This window comes from Hibiscus syriacus, unplaced genomic scaffold, assembly GCF_006381635.1.
Source record: "Hibiscus syriacus cultivar Baekdansim isolate YM2019G1 unplaced genomic scaffold, ASM638163v2 tig00004041_pilon, whole genome shotgun sequence".
In the NCBI taxonomy this organism is placed as follows: domain Eukaryota; kingdom Viridiplantae; phylum Streptophyta; class Magnoliopsida; order Malvales; family Malvaceae; genus Hibiscus; species Hibiscus syriacus.
Window position 1 is genome coordinate 275086 of NW_024061995.1, and position 11153 is coordinate 286238.

At 33.1% G+C, this 11153-nt stretch overlaps 2 protein-coding genes across 2 annotated transcripts; both read right to left on the minus strand.

Annotated features, from left to right (window-relative positions):
• Positions 1 to 1664: 1664 nt before the first annotated feature.
• LOC120187462 (UPF0481 protein At3g47200-like) lies at positions 1665 to 3895 on the minus strand. Its single transcript, XM_039191171.1, has 2 exons — positions 2974 to 3895; positions 1665 to 2294 (listed from the first exon to the last, which is right to left on the minus strand). The coding sequence occupies exons 1-2, from the start codon at positions 3880 to 3882 to the stop codon at positions 1665 to 1667; spliced, it is 1539 nt and encodes a 512-aa protein (XP_039047102.1). The 5' UTR covers positions 3883 to 3895.
• Positions 3896 to 8770: 4875 nt separating this feature from the next.
• LOC120187780 (uncharacterized protein At5g39865-like) lies at positions 8771 to 10230 on the minus strand. The gene has a single exon (XM_039191419.1). It carries the CDS (start codon positions 10057 to 10059, stop codon positions 8950 to 8952), a length of 1110 nt encoding a protein of 369 aa, XP_039047350.1. The 5' UTR covers positions 10060 to 10230; the 3' UTR covers positions 8771 to 8949.
• Between the last annotated feature and the right edge of the window lie 923 nt (positions 10231 to 11153).

Here is an 11153-nt window from a genome sequence, read left to right on the forward strand (position 1 = left end):
GAAAATCAAATATATAATTATATCAATTTTTTAAATTGTCAAATTAATTTTTAATTTAAATGTTAACAAAAAAAACTCGATTGATATCATTTAGATAGTTAAGTAATCTTATTAATAAAAGTAATAGATACGTGGTCAAATTAGAACCTCACATAATTAAGTGGACACTCGTATAGTTTGCCCTTTTACTTTTTATTCTTTGACTATTAGGGTAAAGAACTCGATTGATATAGATTAGATAGTTAAGTAGGGATGTTCAATCGGTTAAAACGGTGACCGATCGAATCGAATTACCATTAACCGAATTAGTCGAACTCTTTTTCTTTAACTGTTAACCAAATTAAACTTTTTTTAAAAAAATATTAACCGAGCCGAATAAATTTTGGTTAATTTTTTAATTAACCGATTTTTTTAAAAAAATTTTAATTTATATAAAAAATTGAATATTTTTAATTAAAAAAATAGTTTACAATTAATATAATAATATATAATTAAAAAATTAAAAAAATTATATAGATTTTTAATTAATTAATATTGATTTAGGGTTAAAAGTTATTGGATCTTAAATTATTAATTGGGTTTTAAATGATTTGGGTTGAGCTTATATGTTATATATAATATATTTAAAATTTAAAATTTAATTTTGGTTAATTCGGTTAATTAACCGATTTCGAACCAAATTAACCGTTAACTGAATTCTAAAAAAATTATTAATCGTTCCATGACCAAACTAATTTGGTGGCCGACCAAATTAACCAAACTAATTATGTCCGATCGGTTAATTCGATTAAAACCGAAAAATAAACCCCCTATAGTTATCTTATTAATAAAAGCAATAGATATGTGGTCAAATTAGAACCTCACCATAATTAAGTGGACACTCATATAGTTTGACCTTTTACTTTTAGGGTAAAATATGTATTTAGTCACCCAACTATTAATATATTTTGTTTTGATCGTTCAATTATTTTTTTTAAAATTATGCCTAACGTTATGTTTTGGTTCCGTTTTAGTCATTTATAGTTAAAAAAAACTAAGAGAACTGTTGATGGGATAATTTATTTTCCAATTATGGTGTGACATTGTATAATGATGACATGTCAGCAGTTCTATTACTATTTTAATGACGAATGATAAAAAAGAATTAAAATGTAATATAAGGTATGTTTTTTTAAATAATTGGGTGATAAAACGAAACCGCATAAATGATTGAGAATGTAGGAAGTTTACCTAAAATCTATGATAAATAAAAGGCAAAAAAGAATCAAAGGTCCTTATACTTTTGAAAAAAAATCAATGTGGCAATTGTATTATTTTTTTCTCTCAATGTGGCCCTCCAACTTGGAAAATAAAACCGATATAGCTCTTTGACCAACATTTTTTGTCGTTTGACCGTTATGGTGTTGATGTGACAGTCCACGGTACCAATTTAACCAATCTGTCATGTTATATATCATGTTATCAGCCATCGTGGACTGTCACGTTAATATCGTTGACCGTCACGTCAACACCACAATGGTCAAAGAACAAAAAAACGTTATGCAAAAGGTAACATTGAATTTATTTTCTGAGTTGGATGTCACATTCATTTTTTTTAAGTAGAAGGAACTCTAATGAATTTTTGTCTAAATAAAAATGATTTGTCCAAACAAGAAAAATAATGCTTACTTTATTGTGTAATATGTCTGAAGAGCACTGAGAAGAAGAGCAGCAATGGCGGCGACAAATGCTAAGATTGTCCAAGGGCTGTTAAAATGTGTGTAGTAAGCTTGAGCCGCGTAATTGATCCAAATGTTCCGGCAATGTCTCTGGACTTGCCATTTCACGTCGGAGTAAATCGTCGGACTCGGAACCAAATCAGTGTTCATCTTGTTGAACAACTTAGCCACTTCTTCATCACTCCCCAGCCCATTGTACAGTATTCCGGAGTCTCGAAGTTCCTTCACGTCTTCGGCCTCGTCGATGAGAGAATCGAGGAAGCAGATGTAGGAGGTGACGGTGAAGTCGTTTTCGAAATCTGGGCACATTTCGTAGGCTATCAGGTTCATGAACTTAGGCCCTGTCGAGTCATCCACCGTGATCGGCGGTAGCCATAGGTTTCCCTTACAGCAGACGCGGCCGAAACTCACGTCTTTCAGGCAGCTAGACGGACTAGGTTTCAGCCAAATTCCAGCGGCTCTCAGCTCCTTCACGTTACGGAAAGTTTGCGAATAACGGCTTTCTGTTCTTCCTCTGTTGCTAGAACTCCTTATAAATTCAGAAATCCAATTGCGTCCAAATTGTTTTCCTCCCTTCTCATAAACGACGTAAACTTTTATGTTAAAAAATATATTATCAATAAAAAAATAAAGTATACAAATATTCTCTTCTATTATAAAATATTATTTATTGAGTCAAACAATTATTAAAAATTATAAAATAGTCCTTCAATTATATAACAATGTTGGTTGAGTTTTACAACTATTAAAAGTTATAGACATTAACATGTTTATTGAGATATAATAAAATTTGATTCCACAATCTCAAATGACTATACAGCTAATACATCAAATTTTATCATATCTAATTAACAGGATAATGTCCAAAAGGGACTCGTTATTTTGGAAAAATTGTTAAATTTAATTTATGTGTTAAGAAAAAAAAGGAAAAATAAAATTTTTTTGCATACTTATTATTAAAAAAAAAAAAAAAAATTTAGTCTCTCATTCTTAAATTTCTAAATCCGTCGTTGATGTCCAACTTAAATGACCTTTAATTTTTAACGAAAAAATAATTAGTTTGACACATACAAATAATCTTGTGGCCCTTTTTTAAATTTTAATATTTGAGTGATTTAATAAAATAATATTTTATAATCTAAAATTCATTTTATAGTTTTTCAATACTCGGAATACTTAACAACAAAACATTCTATGTAGTTGGAAATTTTTTATGTACTTCTAAATAAAAAAAATTGAAAACTTAAAATTTCACCTCCTTCGTCTTCTCCAAAATCAGCCTTTTCCGCAAACGATCCAGCAGATGAACGGCTTCCTCCTGTTCTTGTGCAGACGGTTGTTGTTTCAGTTGCTTTTTCATCTCCGCTTGTGGAGACGGTGACGGCCGTTTTTGTTTCTGTTGCTCTTTCATCTCCGCCGGAGTGATAACATTGTTCTCAATGAACCTTCTGACCGACTCCATGAAATTTTTTCCGTATCCATTGCTGCTGGAGCTCGTAAGCAATCGAAGAACCTCGTGAGGCAGTTGGTTTTGCAACAAGAGCAGATCCAAGTGCACAAACGTCAGCAGATCATTCTTAATGTTCATTTTGCTCTGCGGTTGTTCTTCTCCATCGCCTTGTAAAATAGCTTGCAAGATTGCGCATCCGTCGAGGAAGAACATCCAGGCCAGCTGCTCGTCGTCGAACCGCTCCAACTCCTTCGGATCGTAGCATTTCTTCAAGCTCCCGATCTCCGTCTTGATTATGTTGTATAACTTCTTCTCCTCTACTCCGATGTTCTTTACGAAATGTGCTGCTAATATAAGCTTGAGTGGCTCGGAGCCGTCGAGGGCGGGATCGCCGTGGTGGATGGGTCCGATCGAGATGACCCTCGGCTTGAAATACTTGGCGAAATCTTTGGGGATGCAGAGGGTTGATGGAACCTTTCGGATCAATGGTTTCGCTTTGGGTTCGAATAATCGATCGCCTTCCAAAGCTTTGGCTAATGAATTGAGTCTCTCTGTATCGTCGTTGCTGAGATTGAAGCCTCCTTCTTCAACTGCAATGGCTATCTCGGGGAGTTTTTTGTTGATGGTTGTGTTTGTTTGATGGGTGGAAACCGCCCTGCCGGTGCCGGGGATACTGGTGGCGGCGGCAGCGCCTCCTTCCTCATGGGATGACATTCCCAGTGGTTAGTTTTGGAACTGTTTTGGGCTGTGTGAGTGATGCTCGATAAATCTGGCAAATGGACTGTTTTTATACGATTAAAACAAATTTGGAACTATTTTTTAAAGGGTAAACTACACCATTGATCACTCAATTATTTAGAGTGTTTTTTGTTTACCTCTCATCTTTTAATTTTTCAATCAGAACATCTAACTATTTAATTGTACAGTTTAAAGTGGGTGAAACACTCTAACTACTAGGCATTTAAATGAACTGAACGTTCAGCGAACCGTTCATGAACCGTGCTGCGGGAAGTTCGCTTATGTTCGTTTATTTATTAAATGAACGAACATGAACAAGATTTTGCGTTCGTTTAATTAAATGAACGAACATGAACAAAGAGCTTGTTCGTTCATTTACGTTCGTGAACATTCGATTATATGTTCGTTCATTTATGTTCGAACAGAGGACAAGTTGAATATGTTACGAAGATTATTGAAGTTGTTTGGATTTCAAGAAGATTATTTTGTTGAACAAATTAACTTTAAGACTTTATTATGTTCATATAGCTTATTTATGATTTATATATGTTTGTCGTATTCGAACAAATTAACTCTAAAGTTGCATGTTATATTAATGAATTTTAAGTTGTTATTCTTGTTGTTTACTTTTTTACATTCGTTTGTTGTGTTCGAATAAGTTTTTTTTTGTTCGTTTATGTTCGTTTATTGTGTTCGTTTATGTTCGTTCGTGTTCGTTTATGTTCGTTTATGTTCGTTTATTTATTCAATGAACGAATATGAAAAAGTTATATTCCTTAATGAACGAACATGAACAAAAAAAAATTTGTTCGCTTATATTTGTGTTCGTTTATGTTCGTTTATTTATTAAATGAATGAACATGAACTAGATTTTGCGTTCGTTTAATTAAATGAACGAACATGAACAAAGAGCTTGTTCGTTCATTTACGTTCGTGAACATTCGATTATATGTTCGTTTATGTCCGTTCATTTATGTTCGAACAGAGGGCAAATTGAATATGTTACGAAGATTATTGAAGTTGTTTGGATTTCAAGAAGATTGTTTTGTTGAACAAATTAACTTTAAGACTTTATTATGTTCATATAGCTTATTTATGATTTATATATGTTTGTCGTATTCGAACAAATTAACTCTAAAGTTGCAGGTTATATTAATGAATTTTAAGTTGTTATTCTTGTTGTTTACTTTTTTACATTAGTTTGTTGTGTTCGAATAAGTTTTTTTTGTTTGTGTTGTTCGTTTATGTTCGTTCGTGTTCGTTTATTTATTCAATGAACGAACATGAACAAGCTATATTCCTTAATGAACGAACATGAACAAAAAAAAATTTGTTCGTTTATGTTCGTGTTCGTTTATGTTCGTTTATTTATTAAATGAACGAACATGAATATACCTCTGTTCGTGTGCGTTTGGTTCATTTACAGACCTACTAACTTCTTGAGACGGGTCGAAATAATACAAAGATTCTCATTTAATAGTCTAAAGTTCGATTAGGATGATTTGTGATAAGCACGCAGCTTAACCTTCGGCTAGTCTAAATACAATTTTTTAACAATAATAACTAGAGTAAAATATGCATTTAATACTTAAACTATTAGTTTTAATATATTTTAGTACCTAAACTTTTAATTTTTTTTAAAATCATACCTAACGTTTAGTTTTTATTTCATTTTAGTACCCCGTCGTTAAAAACTTAACGGATAGGCTGACGGTGTATACCTCATACGGACAGACGACCAATCCAAACGGTGGACCTCGAGAATATGACGAGTCGACTAACATAGTCCACTTTTTGCCCATTGGACGGTTGACGATAGTTATCGAACATGAAGAAGTTGAGCAATTCATCGACGATTTAGAAAGATTGAGGTATTTTCTAATGAAATAGAGGTTGGAATCGCTTTTAGCTGGTCGAAAAGGTGTGGGTTGGAAAGTTTGAGCTTCATCGACCGACGAATGTGATGACAGACGACTGTAGACGTGACAATCGATGAGCTCTTCCTTTATTTTTTTTCAACAACATGATACTAAAACGAAACAAAAACTAAATGTTAGGTATGATTTTGAAAAATCAAAAGTTTAGATACTAAAACTGATCAAAACTAATAGTTTAGGTATTAAATGCGTAGTTTACGCTAATAATTATTAGTAGTAATTGTATTGTGCGCTTTGATAAGTTACTACGTTTGGAATTTTATTGTACTCTTTATTTTTTTTCTCTTTTTTCTTCTTTTCTAAATTCCTTATATTCCATTGGCATGACTTTTATCAAAGGAATTGGTCCAATTGATTGCTTCTAAAAGGAATTTTATTTTATTTATTTATATATATAATTTTTGGTAAAGTAAAAGTGTGTTCTAAAGCTTTAATTTGTATATTTATTTTGAAACAAAATTGGTTGAGAAAAAAGTAATTTAATTTATTCCAAACTTCAACAAAATGATTCTTACGTTGTTTGTCGGTTAGGCAACGCATATATATCCAACGTGAAACATGTTGCTTTGTTTATTATTTTAATTGAATTCCTTTTAATTATATTCATTATCTAAAACATTATAATATATTTTATTAATAAATCACACTGTCATAAAGAATACATATAATGACTTTAATATTATACATTAAAGTATGCAATGGATCGAGTCTGATCGGATTTTTTTATCGACCCGAACTCGACTCAAATATCATATCTCTCCGTCTAATATTTGACCTGATAAAAGTTAAGAGGATTCAAGCTGACTCAAACTTTAATGTTAAACTTACACTCAATTAGATTTGATCTTATATAAATATAAACATTTATCTTATTCGATAAAATAGAAAATTAATTGAAAAAATAAAAAGAGAGACATCGTAATAATAATTCTTAAAATTATAAAAACAATCATATTAAAATCCAACCCTATAAAAATGAATCATACTAAAAAAATATTAGGACTACAAAGACGGATCATACTAAAAAAATTAAGACTATAAAAACGGATCATACAAATGGTCCCGACTATAGGATTATGTTTTATTAAGTCTCTCGACTATTAAAAGTTACAAAATAGACCTTCGACTATATAATGTTGATTTATTAAGTCCCTCAACTATTAAAAGTGATATTATCATGTACGAACGTAAGATTTTATGTTGGGTGAACTTAAATTTATAAAATTCTAGGGTGGAAAACAAATTTTCAATAGAAAATATGTAGAGAAAATCTAAAACACAAGATAATTTTAAAATTTCAGGGGACAAGTGTCCCATCCAACCTCTCGGTCCATCCCTGGAAACTATATGCTTTCGAGAAGCTAATTCATATGAGTTGGGTTTATAAGTTTCGAGTTCAAGAATAAGAAATTATATATTATTAAATAGACTCTTTAGAACAGATAATATCACTTGTAAGTATCTTAGATTAATAAAAAAATTGTGAATAGAGATCGTTACTTTATCTTAATTTAATGAGTTTTGATTCGATTTTAATTGTGAATTTATTTTATCTTATATAATGATACTTTCATAAATATATTGAATAATAATATTTTATTATTATTTTGCATCTAATTAGATCATAATCTTTTTTTTTATCTTAAATATGATTCCATGTTGATCTAAACTTTTACATCCATAAAATTTATCCTCAACCTAAATTTGAAAAACAATCATCGATTAACCTCTCTTTTTAGCTTCTTTCTTCCTCACTTAGCCTTAGGAGTGTTTAAATTTCAATTTTAACCATATTAACATACCGAATTAACCAAAAATAGTACATATTAAATATATAATATTATTTATAAATTTCGGTTAGTTCGATTAACCGACCGATTAACTGAACTTTATTCGGTTCGATTAAGAATTTTCAAAAGAATCGGTTAATGATTTTCTGATAGTTCGATTCGATCGGTTAACCGAACCGGCTGATTGAACATCCCTGCACACATGAATATCGTTGACCAATAAGTTAATTAATAAATCTATTCTAAAGACTCTCAACCATTTAATTATGTATGCTCAAATAATATACAATTATTAATTTTTAAACTCAAAATCTATAAAAATAATAATCTTTCATTTAACCACGAAAATAATTCAGTTTTTATTATTTTTTATTGTATTTGTTTCATTGTTGTTTTCTCATTTCATTAGCTTTAGGATGGACTTTGTTGATGATGTGTAGGCTCTCTCGTCATTTTGAAATTTGGTTCAACCCCTAACCTATTATTAATATTTCACCGCCCTGACCGGTGATCGGTTCCAGATTTTTGTACCTCCCACTATTTGATGGTTTATTTATGGTGTTTAAAATTTATTTAATAAAGTAAATATTTATTTTAAATATAATTTTTATAGAAAAAATAAAATGATCAAATATTAGACTTTATAAATAGATGATGATTTTGTAAAATGATAAAATAATGATTTGTAAATCTAAAAAAGTAAAAAAATCGAACCTCATTAAATCTTATCTTTTGTGTAAATCTTATATTATGTCGTATTAATTTGATTATTTTTTTCACTTCTAAATGCAAGGCCCAAATGCAAGGCCCAAAATCGTCGGGTGTAGCGCACAGCACATGGTTCCCTTAATAATTGCCGATTGACCGTGTGACCATGGGGACACACCAGACTGTCCATCGTACTCCTTTCTGCACTCTCGCAACCATTCATTTCTACTCGTCTGCACTGTTCAACAGTACATTTAAAGCAATCCATGTTGCTTAACCTCCACGATGATGCCCAAGAATTGGACCTTTAGCATCAAAACTTGGTCTTTATCACATTTATGATGATCATTATCCTTTTAACTCCGTGCAGTTCATAAGGGAAATGAACAAGAAGAACAATCTGCTGAACATGTAGCATATAGACAGCCCAGAAATTAAGGAACTAACATCAAACAAAACTGTACAGCTACAAATAATCATTGCTCCGACTCTTATGTCGGAATACATTTTCGGACATATATAATATAATTGAGTCGGAGCAACATATACCTCCATCCGCGGATTAAGCGGAAAGAATCATGCATCCCGAAATCCAGCATTGCCTATGTTTATGAAGAGCAACAAGCAGGGCACCTTATCAACCCATTTTCATTGCAATCAGGGCACCTTCTCAATCTATCAACATCTTCTTCAAACACTTTCCTGCTTCCATTGCAGTTGGGGCACGGCACGAACCTCGCATCGCCGCAGCCTTCGCAAACGACCCCGGGATCTCGAACCGGAAACCCTTCAAGAAGCCTTGATAATTCACCATTTTCATTGAGCTGTTTAATCTCTTCAACCCCACCAATGTGTTTCCCCCTGATGAACACTTGAGGCAGGCAAATGGTTTTCCCTCCCAGCAGTGACTGCAACTCGTTTCTGTACATGGAATCCATTGAAATGTCCCTCTCATCGACTGCGACTCTAAAGCCTCTGAATATCGTCTTAACACAACAACAATCCTCGTATGTTTTTCGTATTCCTCTTAAGCTAGTGAAGTACAACACGATTTTGGACTCAGTGGTTGGCACTTTGACCCAGCTATCAGAGAGTGAAGAAGTACATGAAGGGCTTGAAGAACACATGGAGATTGGGGTTTTGGATTCGTTTACTAATTGCCTTGAAGATAAAGCTCTTCTGTAGCTTGAAACCACATTAGGAAGCTTTGAAAGCAATGAGTCTTCAGATAAATGCTTCCATAATGGCTTTGTTAATGATGGAATCACCTTTGTACGAGTATTAAACAGAGATTTAGGCTTACCCAGATCGAAATCGCCGCAATCGTCGAGCCCATCCATGAGTTCCCACGTGTTGATGACTGAGTCCGGTGACAATGACTCGACTTGGTCCACATGAACCGGCGAGTCGTCGCCTTGGGCGGTGTTAATTTCTGGCCTTTGGATGTCGATGAATGAAAGAGAGCCGTAAGTTGTGGAAGTCAACGAAACGAGGTGGTGGCTGTCGCCTTTTCTCAGTGGCGGGTGGTGGACTAACGGCGTCGGGAGCGAGAGAGCTCGAGAAACAACCACCGCCGCCGCCGGCGGTGGAGAAGAAGAAGGAGAATGAAGTGAAGAAACCATGGATGAATCCACAGAAGAAAAATAATGCGGATCTTCGTTGCAGTTATGGGTTCTGGTGATGATATTAGTGTTGGGTCTTGAAGCAGAACAACCCATTGATGAAAAACAAACCTTTCCCGCTTTTTTCCCCCTTCACTTTCCCTCTAACCAAACACACTTGTTTCAGCCTTTCTGTTCTGATTTTCTCTGGTAATCAGCCTTTTTGAACTTAAAGGGGAGAGCCTTTTTGTGTTCTTTAATGGAGAAAGAGAATTGCTAGCGGTAAATTTGGTGGGAAGAGCTGCCATGAGAGTTGGGAAGTGGGCGATGCTGATATTTAATGCACTTTTAAAATCAAAAGTAATAAAAAATAGTGTATGTTAGCACAAATTTGGTAATTTGGGAAACATACAAGAAATGAAATGGGAAAGCTCATGGTCTGCGTTACTATTGATGGAATGTCACATTCCTTCGTTTGGTGGCACTGAGGAAAACAGATCGCTGTCACTGCCTGCCCCGTCGTCTTTTCCACATCACCGCCATGTACCGCCACCTCTTCCTTCCAAACGCCCTTTCTCCCTCTTTTTCACTAAAACATCCCTCTTCTCAATTCACACCCGAGTTAGTTTAGGATCTAATTTTTTTTATTATACTCTCGATTTTAATGATTTATTCTGATTAACCTATATCGATTTGTATCGTATACATGATTTTAGTGGATGAATCTCTTAACGGAAATTTTCTACATACATAATAACTCAACCTCAAGATCGTAATTAAACGATATCATATTGTTTACTATTTGAACTAATCTCGTTGGTTAGTTTAGTATTTATTTAATTTGAACTGAATTGTTTTGTATTTAAAGCTTGGGTAAAGTATACAAATGGTTGGTTTGTTGAGTCTCCTGACTATATAAAGTTATAAAATGGTCCCCGTCTATAGGATATTGCTTTTTAAGTCCCTCAATTATTGAAACTTAAAATAGTCACCAACTATTCATTATGTTCCAAATTCGTTATTTTCCATTAAAAATTGACAGTAGTCTGAATGTTAATTTATTGTCTGAGATGTGATAAAATCTGATATCAAAATCTCAAAAAATTACCATATCTCAGACAACGTATTATCATCCAGCTCAAATTGTCGTTAATTTTTTAACAGAAAATGACGAGTTTGGAACAAAATGAATAGTTAGGTGACCATTTTTA